Consider the following 21,838-nt stretch of genomic DNA (forward strand, 5'->3'; position numbering starts at 1 on the left):
AGACAAGGAGAAAAGAGAACTGAATCTCTGTCTGAGCTGCCAGATGGAAGTGGAAAGAGAGAGCAGGGAGTTGAAGAGACAAAGTAGGGCATCTTTTGAATGAAGTTGCTATGTGACAATAATCACACAAAACAGTATAGATAATCAACCCTGGGATAAGGCTATGTAATGTGTGATTTTGCTGTTTACTGTGTACTTCTCTGTGCTAACAGCATGCTCCACGAGCTAGTCAAGAATGACAATCTTCATTTTCCTTTTCTTTCTTCTTTTTTTCTCTCTTTTCTCCCATTTTTTCACTCCTTCCTCTTTCTCTCTCCTTCCTGTCTTACCCTCCTTCTCTCCCTTTTTCTCAGTGGTTCCCTGAAAATTCATGGTTGAAGCAAAAATTGAACACTACCTTTTCAAGTGCTAGCTATGTAAAATGGGCTTCCTAATCACAGGCAACCATTGCAGCTGCACCTGAAAATAACTGATTCAGAATAAGACTGCCTAATTATCTAGGGGCTTACACAGTGTGATCATCAACAGAGAAAAATAGGAGCTGTTGTACAAGAGATTTCATTCCCTGGCATGGTGTCTGTGCTTTACAAGCAGAATCCTAGAATATATGAGGAATATTTTGAAGCAGAGGAGATTCAAACAAAAACTGAAGCTTTCCTGTGACCTGGCTTCTTGCTGCTTGCTAGAAGGCATGGAGAGCCACAGATATGAAACTGTCTCACTGCCACTGAGAGAACTGACAACCCGCCCATCCTTTGTGTTGTACTCAAACACCAAATTCATTTTCAGCCCTTGGTAATTTAAAGTGAAAGTTTGACTAAAGGAGTGCAGAGCATCCTCTGCTCTGCTGAGGAGAGTTATATGACAACTGTTCACACAACCATATTGCTAGAGCAAAATGGATCTAATTTTCACCATGCAAAGTAAATAGTGTTATTTTTCAGTTTAACTCACACATCTGGTTTACAGCCAGTGATTCCAGTCAGTATCAGTTTTATGCCTGACGCACGTGTAAAGTTTTCTCCTTTGACTGTTATTTCACTTTTGCCTAATGTAGAAATCCACAAAGGTTCAATGGATTGAATGCTGATATGCTATTAGGAAAGAAAGCAAAACAAGATCTGGTTATGAAAAGGCTGGGCAGATAAGCAACAGCTGTAAAAACAACCAGCACTCAGGAACACAGATTTCATGGCGCTGGGATACATTTGTATTAATAATTTTAAATCCTGTTTAACTTAATCCTGGGAAGTACTGTCAATCACAACTTCATTACAAAGCAACTATTTTCACCTACATATTTTATATTTCAATTTATCTCATAAGAAAGTTGCCTAAAGAAATCACAGTCTGACATGCTTGAAGGTAGGTAACATAAAAACCCAGCTTGAAATGATACATTTCATGTGACCCCTGAAGAACTAAAAAAAAAGGCAAGACAAAACCCATGGTGCTGTCACTATGAGAGATCAGATGAACAAATGAAGGCATCTTTTATGACCTGAAAAGGGGAAGCAGGGTGAAATTCTCGAATGAAAATTTGAGAAAGCACCCCAGAATTAGCTTTAGTAGAAAGTCTTTTCAAAGTCATACACAGAATTAAAGGTATAAAACAACTGCAGGGGAGTCTTTTGGTACCTTATTTTTAGGCTAAGAAGTCCTCCAGCATTTAGAAACAACTCTAGTTTGCTGTGACGTTGTCACAGTCTTGCAGAAACTGTGCTCTTCTTTATCTATGTTTACTTATTCTAACTTACTAACACTACTGAGCAAGAAGAGATATTTTTTCCCTACTGTATTCTCTTGAAAATTTTGACAGCATCTCATGTTTAATCAGTTTTGCTGCTTCCCCAGTTTTACAATCACACAGACAGCTTCCTCTCTGTCTATCTTTCAGACAACAAACTGAAACATTCAAAAAAACAGGAAAATATGCATGTGAAACCACAAACTGTTTGGGACCTGCTCTGGCAAACCATTTTTAGCTTAACTTTAGACTGCCTGTACTACTAGTTTAATTTGAGTTTTTAGAGCATTGTGATTATCCTGATTTTTGCTGTGCACCCCTGGACACATTCACTGGGAAGTTCAGTCTTCCTGATCCTGTTAAGGGTGCTGGTGCACAGACTCTAGGAAAGTACATCCTACAGGTTTTTCTCACCATTAATAATTTCATGTACCCAAAGCAGCACTAAGATTTTGGGCTGGTAGCCTGAGGGACCATTGGGGTCACAACACTTTGACCATTTCAAAAAGGTCCCTGCACATTGTCCCCACATGCTGCCACGGTTCACTGAATGCCAGAGCACTCCAGAGCAAATGAGGCATCTGTCAGCACTGACTGAAAGCTGCAGCCTGTGCCTTAGGAAAAGGCCAGAGAGTGCAAAGGCTGGGGCCAGAGGTCCTGTAAAAGGGCCTCCCAGATGACCTCTTGTGTGGATAATAGAGGAAGGCAAAGGAAATCCCTCACAAACAGCCTGAGGGGGAAAATTCACTCCCACAATGATCTGGAAATCAGTTTAATCCTTGGGACAGGACAAGTGAAGCAGAAATCTAAGATATTAAAGCCAACAAACCACTGTTTCTTTACCTGCATCTTTCTGCTTGTGTCCAACCTCCAGTGCACCAAGGACAGTCAATATCCTCACACAAATTCAGAAGCCAAATAGCACAGAAAGGAGGAAAACACTGTTTTGGGTTCTCACTGGTAACCACCAGGGATCCCTGAAGCACCAGAATACCACAGCATCACACAAACACATGGAGATCCCCAGACTGCATCAGGGCTGTAAACCCTGGTGAGGGATGCCAGCCTCCCATTGCTCAGGGGTGCAGCGTTTCACTGTGGTGCCTCAGGGCTCCCACTGCTCTCTTTGCCAGGCACCACACACCACAGAGTGCTTCAGATGACCCTCCTTGCTTCTCTTCTTACACACAAAGAAATGACGGGAAGTATTGTTCACGGAAAGTTTCAGTCCCCTGTGCAATCACCCCTTCCCTGAGGCTGCACACACAGAGCCCCTCACAGCACCCTGCCTTGGCCTCCTGGAGTCAGTGCAGCCACAGCACCGAGGCAAGGTGACCTCAGCTACTCAAGAGTCCACCTCCCACCCAACCTGACTGCCATAATCTGCAACACTTGCCTCAGCAGCAAAGGAACCCAATGATTTCCTCACTGAAAACAGGAAGGACCCAGTGCCCTCCCTGGGCTCTGCAGTGCTCGTTTCCCCAGCGCCAGACAGCCCCTGACCTTCCAGCTGCCACATGGCAGAGGGAGCAATGCCCAGGGGCAAGAGGGGCCACAGCAGAGAGGCAGAAGGATATTTATAAAAATCACTAGTTGTGAGGCATGTGATTAAAGTGTAAACATGCAAAGAGACATGCAGACAGCATGCACCAGGTCCTCAGGTAATGTAAATCAGCACAGCCCTGTCAGCTTCAATAGAGTTCCATATTTCTGAGCTGCAGCCTCCTCCCCCCTTGTCTGGACAGCCCAACACTTCCCCGGGGCTGTGTGAACTGTGGCAGCCGTGTCCTCAGAGGTGAGCTAAGCATGGCTGCAGGTGGCACAGAGTACCTGGCAGCAGCCCAGGTTGGGCAGGGTCTGCCACCCCGGGGAGTCCCTCCCTGGCACAGCCCCTCCTGCATTGCTGACACGCAGCCCCGAAGAGCTGGATGGGGGAGCTGGTCCAGACAAACAACAACCTGCTGAAAGATAACACTTACTTCCAGCCAAAGCAGCTCCCTAGCCAAGGGTACTCAATCCAACCACTCCAGCTGCTGCTCTGGCAGGGGAGGGGGAAGGTGCATGCATAGAAACCAGCAGCTGGAGTCAGGAGGAGGGCTGGGGCTGGCACTGAAAAAAAGTATATTAATCTAAATGCTCAGCTGGGGCTGTGGGAAAACACAAATCCTCTTTCTCCACTCTCCAGTATGTTCTCCTTAAAGCACAAGCAGTCAAAGGAGAACAGGATTTCAAATGCAATTTCAAGCTCTCTGAATGGATCAATCACTTCTAAATAAACATCTGCCTTTGCACTGCCTCTGGTGCTTTCACTGCCTTGTCCATCACTGTCTTTCCAAGATAAGGCATGTGGAAGAAAGCCATCTCCTAGGCAATTCCAACTATTTACCAATGTCAAATTAATGCACTTGGAAGCAGAGCAAAGAAGAATTTGCTCTGTTTCACCAACCATAATGCTTTAAATGCAGATCAAATCCAGAATATTAATGCTCAGAAGCACAAGTATTACAATCCCACGTGTCTCTGTGAAAAACAAGATGTATTTTGTGATTTTGTTTAAGAAATATCAGCTGAGCAGCTGAATTTAAGAGGTAATCCCTGTCTTAGAGGTAAAAGTCTGGGTAGTTCTAATGAAACACTTAGAGATAAGTCACTATTTATAACAACTGTGCATCACTCACAGAAAAGCAGAAATCAAAAAGTGTAGGCAGCAAATCTCTACGTACTTACTCATCAGTCAGCTTTCTCTCCACTACTCATTTCTTTTTTAACACCTGTCATAAGCAACCACTGATAAAAAGATCACACAGTTTGGAGAGAAAATAAAAAGATTTTGGTTCCATAAAGAATGAAGGGATAACCTTGTGGTTAAGGGGCCGACCTATGATCAGAAGGTTAAAGGGCTGGCCTATGAGACAAATCATTTAGACTGTATGCACACATACAATCTATATGAATTCTGTAGAGAATTTAGTAACCAGATTCAGCAGGTACTTTGGCAGCACTAGTGACACTTCTCCCTTCCCAGTGATCCAGCTTGTGTGGATCCATCTCCAGTTTTGTCTACAGCCTGGAAACAAGGAAAATTTTTCTCAAAGTGTGAACTAGAGATTTACTAACACCCATGGATTTCAGTTCCTGGACTCATCCTCTAGCCACTTCTCTGTTATGCAGAAACTGGGTGGCACATCCTCCCCTTCCTTCTGCTCCCCTGGCAGCTATGTTTCAGGGGAAGCTGTGATCTGGCTGCATAAAATGAGGAAGAGGTTTGAGACTCTGAAGCCTAGTTTCCCAGAGTTGGCTGTGACAGCACAACTCAAACATGCTTTTAAGTCTAGGTAAGATATTAAGCCTGAAATGTTCTGCTTTTGTTGTTGTTGTTGTTGTTGTTGTTGTTGGTCAGCTCACATGTTCCAGCCCTCAGCCTGCTGGCTCCTGTGGAGTGACTAAATACAGCATACAGGGACTTTGGCATTTAAAGCAATGTTGTAAACACTGCATCTAGAGGTAGGCACATGACAATGGCAGTGTTCACTGTCTCAATGTTTGCATCTGAAACACAAATTTTTGCTGATACCTTTTAACACCAATAGAGCACTAAGAAGAAATAGCATCAATCCAAATTCTGCATTACCCTCCTTTGCAAATGACTTCCTCCTCATCCATTTCTCTATTTTTTTCTGCAAAGTCCTCTGATTTTAAATAAATTTCTCCCCCAAACCAGAGAGCCTTAATAATGCTGATCTTAAAATGCTAACTGACCTCTGTTTTTTGCACAGCAGTGATCCCCTTGGAAGCAGCTGCACTGCAATCATCCTGGAAAAAAATAAGCATTTCACCATGTCAGGATAGAAAAGAGACAGATTGCTGCTCAGATAAAAAAATACAAGGAAAAGGCATCACAGGGGATTCCAATTTTCCCCAACAAACTTCACCTGGCAGGTGGTGACAGGAGAGACACGTATCCATTCACAGCTGGCACACTCACCCTTGTGTATACACCGTGAGCAGCTGGTAACACAGAAAGAGAGTTTTTGTAAGATACAGGAACTCAATCTAGATTCAGTCATGAATGTCAAATTTAAAGTGACAGAAAAGAGCATAAACCCAAGGGAACAACCAAACAAACATGTAATGAGATGAATAAAAGTCCGTTTACCCTCCAAGCCCATTGTTCTGCTGTACTTATTCTGAGAAGAAATTTAGTATGAAATACAATCTGTATTGAGATGCTGAGAGTCATTAATTTCAAAAAAGGCAGGAAGCAGAGGAAACACTTTGGGTTACATTTTACTGTGATTTACTCCAGTACATTGAGTGGCCAGGTAGTACTTTTTAACCATAAAAGGGCAGAAAACCATCACTGATTTTTTTTCAGCTTGTCTGAACCTCTGTTCCATGTGTAGTGCTAGAAAGTATTGCCAGTTTGTTATAGCTTTCATCTACCAAAAAATATTCCTGTTCTGAGACTAGTTAGTCTCTATTTTGCTTTGCAAGGCTTCTATCAATATGGAAGAGAGCCAAGAGCAGCACAGTCCCTCTCCAAACACGCTGAGAAATGCTCTGATTCAGAGAAAGACAGCTCCTTCCCCATGTTCCTCCAGGGACAGGGAAGTGATGTGCCACTTCCCAAAAAGCAAGAGTTTTATCTCATCCCATGAATGAACCTTTTTGCATAGGGGAGGAGCATTCTGAATGGGAACACTGTAGTTACCTACAGCATATGTTAGCCAGATCTTTCTAAATATTAACAACCACCTATCATAAAGTGTTAGGCCACGTACTGGGCATGAATGCTTCCTCTGCCAGCTCTCAACAGAGAGTCTGAAAAATAATGTGTATAGAAGAAAAGGTATTCATTATTCCTATTAGCAGATTACATGTTACTTTCTAGTTTAATTATATTCATGTTACCTATAGAGCATATTTAAATTGCATCTGGGTCTAATTTAAAACAGCTTCACAAAGTGATTTTAAAGAATCTCTTGACTTCTCTAATCTAGGCCTTACACTGAGTACCAGGGGCCCACCTTTCATGCAAGGACAAAAAGAATTTTAATCTTATTGTGACATCCTTTATTATCTCTTCAGGCACTTGTCATAAATTCAGTCATTGTAATGACTCCCCTACAGTTAGGTCCCATTAAATAAGGGAGTCATCAGAAGAAGTAGCTTTTTAACAGAAAAAAAAAAAAAAGAGAAGGAGGAGGAAGTGGGCCAAGAAAACAGATTTGACTATCCTGACTATCTTTAGTGCCATGTGCCATGTAACTCCTTGATAAATACAAAAAAAAAAAAAAAAAAAAAAAGAAAGAAAGAAAAAATAATGATGAATTACTTTAGTTACTTTCCCCCCCCCCTACACACAACAACCCCACAATGAACTTTAACAAGAATCAGGCTCTTACTTTTTCAACTGAAATGTTTGTGTGATATTCCAAGAGCTTGAGGACAGTGATGCTTCAAGAACTAGACAATCTGTAAAAATGCACATGTTAGGTATATGACGGATATTAGAAGAAATAACAGTTCAAAAATAATTTGAGTTGAAAACTCAAAGTAGCTGTTATATACTTGGTATGCACCTTCTCTCATACATTCACTCACACTTCTGACTGATAAAAATAACCAGATGTTGTCCTTCCACAGAACTCTTCAGCTGAGTTATGCCAATGCTTTATACACATGTATTAATTAAGTTTGATACCACCATTGCATGACAAATAAAAGTAATGTTATTGTCAGGATATAGATAAGGAAATGCTACTGTGAAACAGGGATATAAAATCATCTCTCAAAAAGCACAGAGTGATATATACTGTGGTATAACCAGACCCTGAATTTGTCTTCTAACACAGCAGACTGTTCTAATGCAAGAGACCCCACCATACCATACTTCTCTCTCTTTCTGTCTCACAGACTTGGTTTCAGAGTCTCCTTTTGTAATCTATGCAGTAGCAATTTTCATCCTATTTAAATCTTTTATGATTGCATGAGTCAATTTGCCATTATTTCAGCTAGCAATTACTATACCAACAATTCACTGGCAGCTGTGGTATGAAAGAGTATCTTCCCTTATGAGCAGAATACCACATCCAACAGTAGAACTGGATATATACCACTTAAGCCATGGTCTCTTTCATCTGTGTGCCTGCAGATGTGTAGTCTGTGAAATGAATGGCTGCCTGGGATCAAATGAAACCCATGTTTGCAGACTTTTCTGACTTCTCTATGCTAGAAAGTAGCTAGCTTTTTAATCCAGAAAAGTTACACAGATTTTAAGTATATCTATCCTGCAAAGACAGAGAAAACCTAGCCTTTATGACAGGCTGTCTTGTTCAGATGAAAGCCAGCTTTGGCTACATCTGTGTTGCTCATTCATGTAGGTATCTCCTCCCTCCACATGGCAGCATGGCACTTGGGTGCTCACTGCAAACTCATCTGAACTGCTTGTTAGAAACAGCCCTTGGGACCACTCATATGTTCAAACTCCTTCCTAAATGGATAGCAGACTGACTTTAACAGCATTTTTATGCTTAAAGATGTGGATGAGTACAGACAGACATTTTAAAATCCTTCATCAAGCACCTGTTTGCATCTCCAGAAATCTAGTTATCAGCAAAAATCTGACGTGTTGATACACAATTGCCTAAATCACTCGCCTAAATCAATATATGAGAAAGGTCTCAGGCCATGAGCTACAGAAAGAGTAAAATACTCCTAGTATTTCACTAGAAGTAGTAAGTAAAAGTAAGGAATTTATCTCCTACTGGCACAGCTTGTATTTACTTTTAAACTTGTATAAATACTTTAAAAACAACACTGTCAAATATGCTTTTCTGATTCTCTCTGTGTTGAAATTAATGGAATCTATTATTTTCTGTATGGTCTGCACTGACCTTTTAAAATACATTAGACTGCACTGAGTAGCAGGCATTTTCAAAATGTTTTTTCCAGGAAATGATACCTAAAGGTGTTCTGCAAGTGCATCCTCTTGTGAAACCGAGGTCACTTTACAGGAGATACCACAAATAAACAATGTTACTTCACACTTGAATTATCCACTAAGAGATCTCAGCTCACAGGAGCACGTGAGTAGCAGTAAATACTGGCAGGCACAAGCTAACCTCACAGCCTTCTGGTTAACACTGCCAAAGGGCTCATTTTTGGCACAAAGCACAGGCAAGGTGAGCTGGCTTCCATAACAACTGTTCTCTGAAAACCTGCTAATGGAATTAGGAGAAAGCTTTAGTCTGTGAAGCTATATACTCCAAAATTACAAGATAACATGGCTTTTGGGACTGGGCTAATAAAGGACATTTCCCTCTTAAAAATCCACTAATAGTATTTACTAAAGAAGGCTTAATGGATTAAAATACTCATGGATATCACTCCAGCTGTCACTTTCTAGTGACAGTCTTTTCTTCTCAATTCCCAACGCTGGACAGGAACTTAACACAACACTTCTGTGACCCTGGAGGAGTTTTTCCCATGCAGCCTACTCAGATCCAGATATTCCAAAGAGCCTTCTTCAGGGGCAAGGGTCCCTGAGAGAGAGAGCTCTTTGTAGCACTGAGCTCTTCATAACAACAGGTCCTTGAAACTATCTGGTAAATTTCATTCCTCTTCCTGCACCAAGGTTTTTATAAGACAATCAGATTCATGCACAGTATTCCATGTCCTTTGGGCTATATTATTGAGGGAGAGATAAAGGCAAGGCATGTGTCTGTTTTCTGTTTCTTCTTCAAGTCACTTAAAAACATGTGGGAATCCTTGTGTTTGCTATGTGTTCCTTAGTTTATATTAAAACTCTTGCATTCTAACACAAGCAGCTTTAAGAAGTTATAAGGCCAATCTCTGTTAATAAAGCTTTGTGCTTCTATACAGACTCTTGAAGAAATGCAAGGGGGATGTTGCCCTACCATTAGTCAAATAAGACTCCACTGTGAAGGATTTTTATCTGATCCTTGAGATCAAAGCCTAAAGAACAGCTCAAAGGTCTAGACATTCGGTAATTTACCACCTCATTCTAAAACTTGTAGCTGCCCATTAGATACACAAACCAGATCACAAGCATCACACATCCAATACAAATTGCTCAGGTATCTAACTCTGAGAACCACTGGTGAACAAAGCAGTGTCAGAATTACTGCAATGTGATTCAACCAATAATTCAGAAGAATGAACGAAATCAAGTCAAAAGGATGTACCCATCAAATTGCCCCTGAACCATCTATTTTTCTGCTAATCTTCCACATTGCAGAATCACTTTCTCACAGTGTCTAAGGTAGGTTGAAACAGTTAATTAAATGTTAAGATTATTTATTGTACAGATATTCATAATTAGATTCTCCTCTTATTTATGCCAGTACAGTTTCTTGCAAAAACAAATTCAGTTTGCAGATTAGAGAAGAGTTAAGATGGGTTAATTTGTCAAGGCAAAGCACTAGACCAACACTGCTTCCATTGCTCCAGCCAGCTTGATTGTCATTGCAGTTATCTTAAGTTTCCTTAGACAGTTATTAATGGCACCATGTAAATAAATATTCTAATGCTAAGGCACTGCACTGCCGCAGGGTCAACTGAAGAAGCTGCTTCCAGACACAGGGCAATGTCTGCTATTACTTCCACAGAGGACTCTATATTAACAAAACTTTAACCACCAAGAACACTGTGATTATACTCACATCACTCAACAAAATATGAATTATTTTGCTTCAGTGACATTTAATAAAAAGCATTACATACTTTCACACTCATTAGGCCTGTATTTATACAGTAGTCCCCAGTATTAAAGGACAGAGAATAAGCATTAAATACATTTAATAGTAAAACATACCGTTGTCAGTTATCATTGGAGTGGTTAGATTGCAGAAACAGGATGAATTTTTCAGCACTACGTTTTCATAAAATATTTCAACGCTTGTTACAATTTTTATCATACAGAAAGTAAGGATTTTGCCTACATTTGCAGTCACAACAACCTATAAAACAATAAAAACACAATGGGCTTTTTGTTATATTTGCTAAGTCATCACCTTGTCTCTACAGAGAACGATGAACTATGAAATGCACAAAACGAAAATTTTTGTGGTGAAAGCAAACAATTCACTAGGTAAGGTCTCAAAGGAGAGTGACTCTTCCAACTGAAGAAGCAATACAGAAAGAGTTCTGAAAGTAACAGCACTGCTTACTTTCAGAAATAAAATGGATCTGTATGGTATGTTAGCAAGCAATTTTAAATAATTTTGGAGTTTAAAACTAGAATATTGCTGTGTTATATGCTGTTATATTCCTTTAAAAAATATTTAAGAATCTTCACAGAGAGAGATCGTTTGTATCCATAACCAAAGAGCACTTAATTATGAAACAGAACTTATATTGTAATGAGTTATCCTTTGTTTCTGACTGTGAGTGCTTTACAAATATGATTACATTAGTGTATTCAATCAGGAAATCAGAAACAATAGCGTGCAGATTAGGTGGCCAGTCACAATAGTTGATAATCAAATATTCAAGGCTGCATGTGCTGAGAACAGATACAGAGTAAAGACTAATATTGAGCACTCAAGAATTTCTGTTAGCATATGTGTCCCAGTGAATGTTTTCTAACTTGTTACAAAGCTCAGAACTTCCATACTGCACTTGATATACAGTTACTGGAAATATTAAAATAGTTGATACGGTGATACAATTGGAAACATTTCCAAGCAATGTTAGCATAGTAAATATTTGAAATTTTGACTCAGCATCATGAAGTGTAGCTTAAAGATATATTTCATAGGAGAGGAGGAGAACCATTGAGCTTACTGAGATTTCCAAGATATTTGCAAATTGTTGGGGTAAGAGGAACTAATGTATGGAACATGGTGACAAAAGAAGACAAGCTGCAATAAGCAACAAAATTACATATTTTAAGTCACAATAAACAAACACACATAAAACTGGGTGTACATACCTGATATTTGGCAGGGAAACTTAGCAGGATTTTCAGATCTTTATCAGGTGCATGTGAAATGTTATACCAACCATTTATGCTGTTTGAATGTGTACAATTTTCTTTTAATGTGCACCTAAAAGTATACATAAAATTATACTAGCCTCCTTATTGTGCCTTTGACTTCAGACACTGTACTTCAACTTATTTAAAGTTATTGATTTTTTACAGGAACACTATTGATTTTTTTTACAGAAATATGGCTATAACTGCAAAAAGCTTCAGGAAAACAATCAGTAAAATCTTCTGCTTATCAAAATTAATTACGCTGCATTGATATATGCTCGAGGGTTTTCATTAAGTCAATGGGACTCAAGCAAACATGAGATGCTTGGCCAGTAACAGTAACTGGTAGCCCGGGATGGAATTCATTGTTGCCAACTTGACTGTTCCATTGTACAGCTCTAGATCTGCTCCCCTCGCTGCCCACCAGCCCCCTCCACACTCTGTGGGGAGAAATACGTTCTTTAGGGTACAATTCACCTACCCTGCTAGACATTCATACCAAAATGAAATGAACCACTCTATAGAAGCTGCTTGCTCTCTCCAGAGGGTATAAGAAGGAATGGGAGTGAAGCTCAAATGTAAAGCTAGACTATGACATGCATAGTTGATGAGATGCATCCTCTTCCCTAATCTCCTTTGTCACCCACTGATTTGAATGGTAATCCTTCCCTTTTTTGTCAGTGCACTGGGATAAAAACACCAGATTTGAAAAGGTTCAAAATAGATTTCTCTGTCTTCAAGTACAAAATACATTTCAGAATTAGGATAGCCCAAAGTAAATACAATTGTTAGAGATGCCAAATCATAGAAAATACACTGTGCAACAAAAAATGAAGAAAGAATGAGGAAACACTGGGATACATAAGTACTACAAAGACTACATATATTAAAAACATGTCATAAGAAAAAGACAACATAGGCATACAAATTAGATGGACAATCAAGTTTGAAAGGCGAATCCTTAAAATGCTGTCTACTGTCAACAGCTAATGAACAATTCATAGATTAACTCCAAGTAATTTCATACAGTTAGCAATTAAAGACAAGTAAGTGCTAACTGAATATATCTTAATATTTTAATACTAAGATTGAATATTTATAAATAAATGTAACATTTAATAGTTTTAGTTCTATTTTTCTACCAAATGTAGAAGCATATATATATAGCTTCAATCCTATGAACAGTGATATCTGCCTGGCATGAAACATTCCTTGGCTACAAACTGGAAATGAGTTCAGACTTGCCAAGTATGGGCCTTCTTCATTAGGAGCTCACTGTAAAAACATATTTCACAAACAATGTGCTTTCCCTCCAAAATGAACAACATATTCAACAAAAATATCCACCACATTCCGAAATGACCAAAATAGCCTCACAAATCTTAGGAACCATAAAGTCATCTTCTCTGCAGATCAAGATGTTGGCAATTGGAATGCAGTTAAGCACAAGGTCACTTCCTTTGTGGTCTAACTCAGGAAACTGAGTTCCTGCTGGACAAGAACCTGGTGAGGTTTTGCATCTAAATACATTCAGATCATAATGATATTGTAATAAATTGGGACTATATATGCCTGACGTATTTCAAACTGTCTGAGCTAGGGTGAATTTCAGTCTCATTTATATCTCTCTTCACCCTACTGAGATCACAAAGGCTCATTAGCACTACAGTTTTAGAGCCACAGAAGACAGAATCTGTCATCAACAGATGTGCATAAACCACATTCTCAGAAACATACAGGCAGGTAATTCACACTGGCAACAAGGAAAGACAAAAGAAAGACATTCTACAGTTTCTGACAGGGTGAGGATTATAATGGTAAAGATTCAAGGCAACACACTCCTAGTATTTGGCACTAAATAAGTGTATGCATTTCAGTGATGCTAATATTGAAATATTTAAAAACTGTTTATCAAACTGAATATTTACAACTGTCCCAGGAAGAAGCTACTTGCTTTCTTAAGACTGCCTGAGGAACACAAGCAGTGAAGCTGTTTCCTTCACTGGCAATGAAGAATCTGAGAGTTTAATAGCAAAACCAGTAATGCCTCCCAGGACCCAGGGTCATGCTTGTCTTTTGTTGCTTTAAGAGCTGACCTTTAACACTCTAACAGTGTGCTGTGCAGAACAGTCATTTTCATAGGAATCAGTCACATCTGATGCCCCTCAGCATAAATTCTCAAAATTGCCCTGCAAAGGCTAAGAGCCTAGATATGTGTACAGAGAAAAGCAGAGTCAATTTATTTTTTTAATATTCCACAGCAAACTAGTCCTTTATAATACTAAAGATTTCTCTACACAATTGGAACTGAGTTCCTCTTATTCCACTGTGATAACACAATATGTATGCATACTGGTTAATTTGTACTTACTTAAGTCTCTGCTTCACTAATCTTTGTTAACTACAGATCCTAACATGCCTTCTCTGTCCTGCCAAAGCACACTGACTTCCTCATGGAATGACAACATGCTTTCAGAGAAAGTTGAGGCTTCCTTCTTTCTTGAATGTACCAAACCCTGAATGAAGTCTACTGATGTCCCACACATTGACTACATGCAAAAGTAACTCTGGTCATGGTAGATAATACATTGTGTTGTTTCCATGTGGAAAATGCATGTAAAACATCAATATCTCGTATTTGAATTGTATTTCAGCATAATTCAGGCCAATCTGATTAATCTACAAAAAATCTAGAGACATTAGGAGAAATCACACAATACTGTGACTAACTGGTTTGAGTGATGGCAAGTGAAAAGGAGAATTCATATATGTCCCTATGGAAGAAAGAGTAAAAATAGGAACAGTGGAAACATTTTGTTTCATTTTGTTTTCACCTGCAATGAGATGCACACATTTTTTCACTAAAGGACTGCATTTTAATTCACACTGTCCTTAAAATGAAAAAAGAGCATTGCTAGTAAATTTTACATAAAATTGGAGTGTGTATTTTATTTTACAGAAAACATATTTCCCTGTAAAAGTAGAAAACATCATTGACCTCAAAATTATTAAGGACTACATTGCTTTAGTGGACACATATGGATCTGGACTAAAATATTGGCTAAAAATTTCTTCCTCTTTACCTAAAATTTCACCCAGAGGTGTCTCTTCACAAAGCCAAATATTTAATGACATTAAGTACTTAACAGTAAAAAATTATGTGGGTGTTGAACAAGACTCGTATGATAGTAATTAATTTTTTCTCCAAAAGAGTAAATTATTTCTGTTTCAATCAAACGGAAACTTTTCGTGATTCCCCTCATAAGCAGAGGATTTACTGAGTAATAAGAGTTATTCACAACCTCTTTATAAGGCAATTAAAAGCCTGAAAAGCTTAGCACTGTAACATACACAGCCTCTATCAAGGGAGCAAAAGAGAGTTTGAAGAAAACGCATTACAGAACAAATACCTACTCTCTTCCAATAACTACCTTTGCAAACACAAAGTAGCAGATCTTCAGCAAAATCATGCTAACACCAATTGGGTAACAAACCAAAATGAGCAGTATTAACCTTCTAGAAGAGGCTACTAGTGGAATTCCTCAAAAATTCATCTTTATAGGCACTTTAAGATTTTAATCACTGGCAAATTGGCATAAAAGAAGGTTTACACTGTTGACATCTGCTGATGATACAGAGTTGGGAAAATTAACATGCAAAGGAAGATAAGAACATCACACAGGAAAACTTGGATAACCTTGAAATGGAATGACATTTCAAAGCATAAAGTACAAGAACATGTACCTACAGCAATAAAAATCTCACAACCCATATGTGTTATAGACTGGAAACTCATCAGTTGGAAAGACAACAAAGAAAGAGAAGGACCTGGGGGCATTATTTGATCATGGATGATTGTGGCCCATCAATGTGATGCTGTCATGAAAAAGACGTCTGTGATCCCAGAACACACTAAGGTGCATCCTGGACAACTGATTAAACAACATTAAGCAAGGCACAGCTGAAATCTCTTCTGGAACACTTTGAGAGTCCTGGCCATCCTTATCTTAAAAGGATGCATGAATTTCTTGGAAGGATTACTGGAGTGGAGGTAAGAAAGGAGTGTCTCAAGTGAGAGGAGTTTAATGAAGTTCAATGCTTCAGCATATCAAAATGAAAAGAGAGAGGGAGAGAGAGACTGCTTGCACAAAAACATTGAAGAGGTGAGTGTGAGGGAGTGGGGGAGGAACTTATTTAGGCAAAGGTGATGTGAACACCAGAACAAATAACTATAACCTGTCCATAAACATACACATGACGAAAATGAGCAGACATATTTTTGTCAGCAAAAAATGAGACTGCCAGGAAGCTGCACAACCAGGGCAGGAAGGACAAAAAGCCAATTTAAATTTAGGATGGTCCTTTGCAAGTTTTTAGTTTTACATGATGTAGTTGCTTGCAATTGCTAAGACTAGGCCTGACAACCCAGGAATTTCTCCAGTCCAGGCCCCAGATGTAAAATAGATTTCAAATTTGCTTCAAAGTTAGTGTCGAAATTAATGATTCAAATGTGGGAACAAAGTACTTAGAAAGAAATTCTCCTTTGGCCTAAACCAAAATCAATGGTTCCAAAAAAATGAACTACTAATATAGAAGACAACTTTTTCTCTTCTTTTTCTCACATACAAAATGCTCCCAACTATTAAGATGTTTCAAGCACAAGTATACAATTTTCTCTCTCAACCTGAAAAAAAAAATATCTCTTCTAAAAGCAGACATATATCTTCTTATTATTACAAATATATCAAAATATCTCCTCTTATTATTCTTAGCCCAACATATATTTTATGGATAGATCTCAAAAATCTGAGCGTTACAAAGCCTTTCACAAGTTCCCTTTCACATGACAAGAAAGTGTCTCACATTTATGGCTATGACTGATTCCACAAAAAATCAGTAGATACAATTTTGATGTTGAATAGCCCCGAGTCAGTCAAAATGTACACTGACTTGTAATGCTCTGCTTTTATATCACAGTCTAAAATACTAAAAGATACCTTTGATTGAAAGAACACCACCCACAGTAGGGGTCCTTTGCAGATAAGCATTCTTGCTCAGAAGCAAATCTACCGCAATTTGCAACTGGTATTCTTCTCACCTGAAACCAAAGAATGCAATAACACATTGAATGAATACAGCCTCCATAAACAGGGAACTTGAAGGTTACCATTAAAAATCGGACAGCAACCAAGCACAATCCCTCTGGGGAAGTCTCCTTATGGATTCCCCTCTGCCAGAAGACCTTTGGATAGAAATATGCAGCCTATTTTGCACACACTGTATTTTGCCATCAGATAATGAAACACCTCTGACAATAACAATTTGGTTCTACTACTCAAAGGCCAGCATGGGCAGATTAATGCAAGAAAGACTGATCAGCATAGTGAAGTATAGATCATAAGAGAAAGGAGGTATATTTTACAAATAATGCTCTGCTTAGCAGAACACCATTCTCCTCTCCTCCGAATGGAGATATTTAAATGATTGATGAAGGTGCATCCAAAAATGCATGCGCATAACAAAATGCATCTGTGTTTGCATCACCATGTCAGGTTACTGCATGTGCACACTAGAACAAACGCATGCAACTGCTTAGCATGCATGAAAATGCCATTTCAGTAAGTAAATGTAGATAATTGTGGCTATATTGTATGTATCTATACTTGTACATTCAGCTTCAATATCCTAGCCAGCCATTTTCAGAAAAGGAAAGGAAAAAGAAAAAGAGAAAGCTGATTACAAATACTGAATACAGATACAAATTATGTGATTAATAACAATGTGAATTAATGATCTTAGTAAGAAAAACTAATTCAAACAATATTTTACAAATTTGCAAGAATGAGAAATTCCTGTATTTTGTCAACAGAAACAAGGATACACTGTTTCCTGCAAAATTATATTTACTGTTTTTTCCATCCACATATTATAAAATTCAATTTATCTTGAAAAGCGTGTGAGACAATCAATTCAGAATCCAGTCATAATCTTAGATTACTACCAAGTTAAAGAAGGCAATGTAGAAGCCTTACTTCACTCCAAGAGAAAATAATCAGAGAAAAAAAATCAGAGACGTTTTTATTCCTAAAAGCTGTTGTTTCTCTATAACAACTTGGTCTTCTATCAAAGCTACGGAAAATTCAAGTCTTACTTTGAATATCTATGTATCCTTTTGACTGAGACTTTGATTCTTTCTATATTTGTGATAGATGTTTTATATCAGTCAGGGGTTCTCCTTACCCCTGCTCTATAACAGCAGGCTAAAACACTATGCTCACTGCCAGAAAAGTGATCTTATTTCAAGTGACGGTAATTAAGTGCTGGGTGAAATCCTGTTCAGCTAAGATGGACAGCAAGCCCTTAAGCTTCCAATGCCATCTTTCCCACTGCTGGCCAGACAAAGGGATTTTCTGATTGCTGCTCTACTAGTAGCCCTGCTGCAAGATGTGCTGCAACAACTGTACTGGCTCCTGGGAGCTGCTCACTGCTCCACGTGCAGCTGCACCACGTTTGCTCACGTGCAGCAGCTCTCAGCCTCTGCTGAACTCCCTGGCCTCACTATGCACACATTGCTCACTTCTCTTTGCCCTTTTGTTTGTTCTTCTGAAGTCTATGCCTATCTGAAGACAATGGGAATTTTATCACTGATTACAGCATTATCACTGATTTCATCAGAACTAAGGCTTCAAAGCCATCTCTCAAATGAAGAGATTTCTTCACTTTAGAAAATCCTTAATTGACTGGCAAACCCTGACCTACCAACATAGGGATTGTTTTGTCTCCAAAGAGTGTACAAGTTTTTTGCTGTCTCTAAGCTTGGCTCTGCATGATCTGCATTTTCCTGCCTCCAGGAAAAACAGAAACACTCTCTTGGCAGAATGGCATAAAATAACCATGGAATTAAGGGTATTGCTGCATCATAGCAACACTGGGCAGCACCATGACAGCAGAAGCTCTCCCAAGCTCTGCAGGAGTGCAGTCCAAACATAGGCAACATAAGCAGATATTAGATGGAAAGTTGGTAACTGCAGTTTGCATATGAAAAGTCTAACTCTGACACAAACTGATGTTTCACTTCTAAAGTGGTAGAAATCCTTAAAGCAGTAGATTATATGAATTTATTATTTTATTAAATGCTGTACTTACCTTATTGGCAGAGGACAGATAGATGTAGTTATTATTAACTGGATCAAGTCGTAGTTTGGGGAAAATGGAAGTTTCTTCCTCAATTTCATATAAAACCTCTGGGCAATTAGATTTCATCTCCTCATTAAGAATAGCCTAAAACATGTGTAATTGAATTATTCCCATGTTCTTTTATTGATCAGTCAATATCTTAAACAAAAGCCTAATTTCAGTTACATCAAAGCTTCTGAGATGAATTATTGTCATGATTCAATTCACTTACTGCACTGGTTCTCACACTGGAGAAGGATGAAGGAAAAGACCACAAGAACAGAATTTCAACAAAATCCATGCCAGACACATTTAGCACTGAATTTGGCACTGATTTAGCATATGAAACATGCCTTCCACCAAACCTGTTACTGACTGATTTGGAAACTGAATGTGGAAGAAATGCCTACATCCCAAAATAACAACCCTTTACTCCTATCAATGGAGAAGAAAGTATTACTGTTCAGAAAACAAACTAACATTCAGACACCCATAAAGTAAAAAGGAATTTACACAAATTTCTGTGTGGCTTCTCTAAGTATACACCTGTGATGATATTTCTTTTTCTTACCTTCCCCAACTTTACTATTTTCTACCACCCTTTGCACAGAATTCAAGGGAACCAGAGACTCCAGAAACTTTATTTTGTAAGTCAATAAGCACACCAACTTTGGTTTTCCATGACTAAAAAAGGGAAATGTGTTCACTGTCTCCACTGCGTTAAGGAGACGTGGAAGACTTCAATTTCATCTTTCATTATCAAAAGCAAAATGAAATCAAATGGACAAAGCTTTTCAATATCTCTACTATATTCCTCCCCAAATGTCTGCTTAATAAAGACAAAAAATGAGAGTCATCCTTCGCAGTGTAGGCAGGAAATGCACATTTTCACAAACTCAGAAAAAAATAAAGCACAAAAGACATTTGACTGGATGGTTGAAATGGTTGATAATGAGGTAAGACGGCTTCCACTTTCAAGCAATGGATTTAAGTTTGTGTTGGTCAACTATGCAGAAGCTAAGGCAAAATGAATCTTGACTCTTCTCTCTAATGGATAGCTTTTCACATCACACAGGCAAACAAACAAACAAACACCCTTCCAAAATCTAACAATACTTCTACTGGAAATGTCAAAGCAAGGATTAAAAAAAATCAAAACAAGGCAGAATAACTGAGAACTCCACAGTCTGTAAATTAATATTGTGGGCACTAGAGTTTTAATGAAATGTTTACTTGAATTTTAGTGGGCTACCTTATTGGAATTAAATACCAATATTTCCGGATGGAACGTGCCTGGGCTTGTTTGGCCCTTGCTGCTTGACCAGAGGCAGCAGCTGTGGTGGTTTCACCTCAGAGACACCTTTGCCTGGCTGGATGCTGCAGCTGGCACTTGGGACAAGTCCAGGCATGCAGGAGCTCAGGTTTACCTCTGGTGGAGAAGCTTTAAGGTGAGGTGAAGGAAAGGAGTCGGGTTCTGCTGGAGGGTTTCGGTCCAGAGCTTTATTCCTGGCCCACAGGCCTCTGAATGCAGCAACAGCTCCCACAGAACCACAAACCGCGTGGCTGCCGTGTCCTTTAACCCCGGGGAGAGGGGAGGGAAGGGGTAGGGACCCCACCGACCAGGTAAGGGGGGAGAGGAGACAAATGGCACCTGGATGGCCCAATGTCCCCAGGGCTGAGAGGCATCTTCTGAACTCTGCCAATCATACGATGGCCTTGCTGGAATGCCAAGACAGACAGACAGCACTCAGCAGGGGGCAAGGGAGGGGAAGGGAGAGGGTATTGGCACCTGGGGAAAGAACCAGGATACTGATACAGACTATTACACAGCAACACTACCTAATTGCGTTTGAAAGTTATCTTGCTCTCCAAATGACCATACAGCAGTTATTTCACAAACAAAAACCAGAGATTCAGGGGATCATATTTGTTTATAATATACTAAATTAATGAGGAAATATTTACCCACTTGAACACAACAGCAGCTGGTGGAGAAGGGAACAACTGCCACACCCAGCTTACCTTCAGTAACTGTCCATCATCTGTTCCCAAAAAGAGAACTATATGATTCAAAACAACTGTGCCATAAACAGCTACCAGTCCAGAGTGAATCAAGGTAGGTAATTTCTTGATTGATTGTGCCTCCTGAGAATCAGATAGAAGAAAAACATATTAAAAAATCTTTCACCTATACTCCAAAACTTTGAGGAAAAGAAGAATCCTTGGAAAGATTCTCAAAGAACCAACTTTAGACATCACTTTGAGTAACATTCCAATTCTGATACAGCTTCAGAGCAACACACTATTGGAAATTACACATGAAACTAGTTTCTCATATGTGACGACTGGTCATATCTGTAACAAATATTATATCTGCTGCTGTTAAACCACTGACTTCAGTGTGATACAGACTCAGCGTAGCAGCAGTAAGTTACTTTGCAATAGGATTTCTCCTTTTTGGGACATTAAGTTCTGGGTTTATTCTGAATTTCCAGTTCTTCTCAATAAAGCCATGCTTTGCCATCACCTGAAGGCTAGATACACTCAGCAACCACTTTCAAAGGCATGCAAATATTCTGGAGAAAGGAGACACTTCAAACAAACAGTGTCTGTGTGTATAAAAATGCAAACCTTCATCTTCCATGACACTAGAGGAAGTAGAGACTTGTGTATTACATAAACATGAAAATGAGATAAAGCAATATAAAGTTTGTGTCATGGAGAACATAAATGTAGCTGTATGAGCTTTAAAATCAACATGTTACCCTCAATTCTCCATCCCACCTGGAGGAAATTAAGTGGCAAATGCATGCAAGCAGCTCATGAAAAAAACACCATGCAGGAAATCCCTGTATCTTGTGGAATGAAAAACCAAACCAAAAAACTTTGATTGCAGATGATCAACTCTTGAAAGG

General features: G+C 39.0%; 1 protein-coding gene across 1 annotated transcript in view; it reads right to left on the reverse strand.

Annotated features, from left to right (window-relative positions):
- PLXNC1 (plexin C1) overlaps window positions 1-21,838 on the reverse strand; it is a 69,446-nt gene that overhangs the window by 37,378 nt on the left and 10,230 nt on the right. Inside the window, exons 2-10 of the mRNA XM_058022779.1 lie at window positions 20,946-21,068; window positions 18,894-19,028; window positions 16,745-16,845; window positions 11,703-11,817; window positions 10,584-10,728; window positions 7,153-7,222; window positions 5,680-5,755; window positions 5,507-5,560; window positions 955-1,094 (exon numbers count right to left, since the gene is read on the reverse strand). Of these exons, the coding sequence (XP_057878762.1) occupies window positions 955-1,094; window positions 5,507-5,560; window positions 5,680-5,755; window positions 7,153-7,222; window positions 10,584-10,728; window positions 11,703-11,817; window positions 16,745-16,845; window positions 18,894-19,028; window positions 20,946-21,068 (959 nt within the window). The remainder of the gene's footprint in view (window positions 1-954; window positions 1,095-5,506; window positions 5,561-5,679; window positions 5,756-7,152; window positions 7,223-10,583; window positions 10,729-11,702; window positions 11,818-16,744; window positions 16,846-18,893; window positions 19,029-20,945; window positions 21,069-21,838) is intronic.

Source organism: Melospiza georgiana, chromosome 4, assembly GCF_028018845.1.
Source record: "Melospiza georgiana isolate bMelGeo1 chromosome 4, bMelGeo1.pri, whole genome shotgun sequence".
Taxonomy (NCBI): Eukaryota; Metazoa; Chordata; class Aves; order Passeriformes; family Passerellidae; genus Melospiza; species Melospiza georgiana.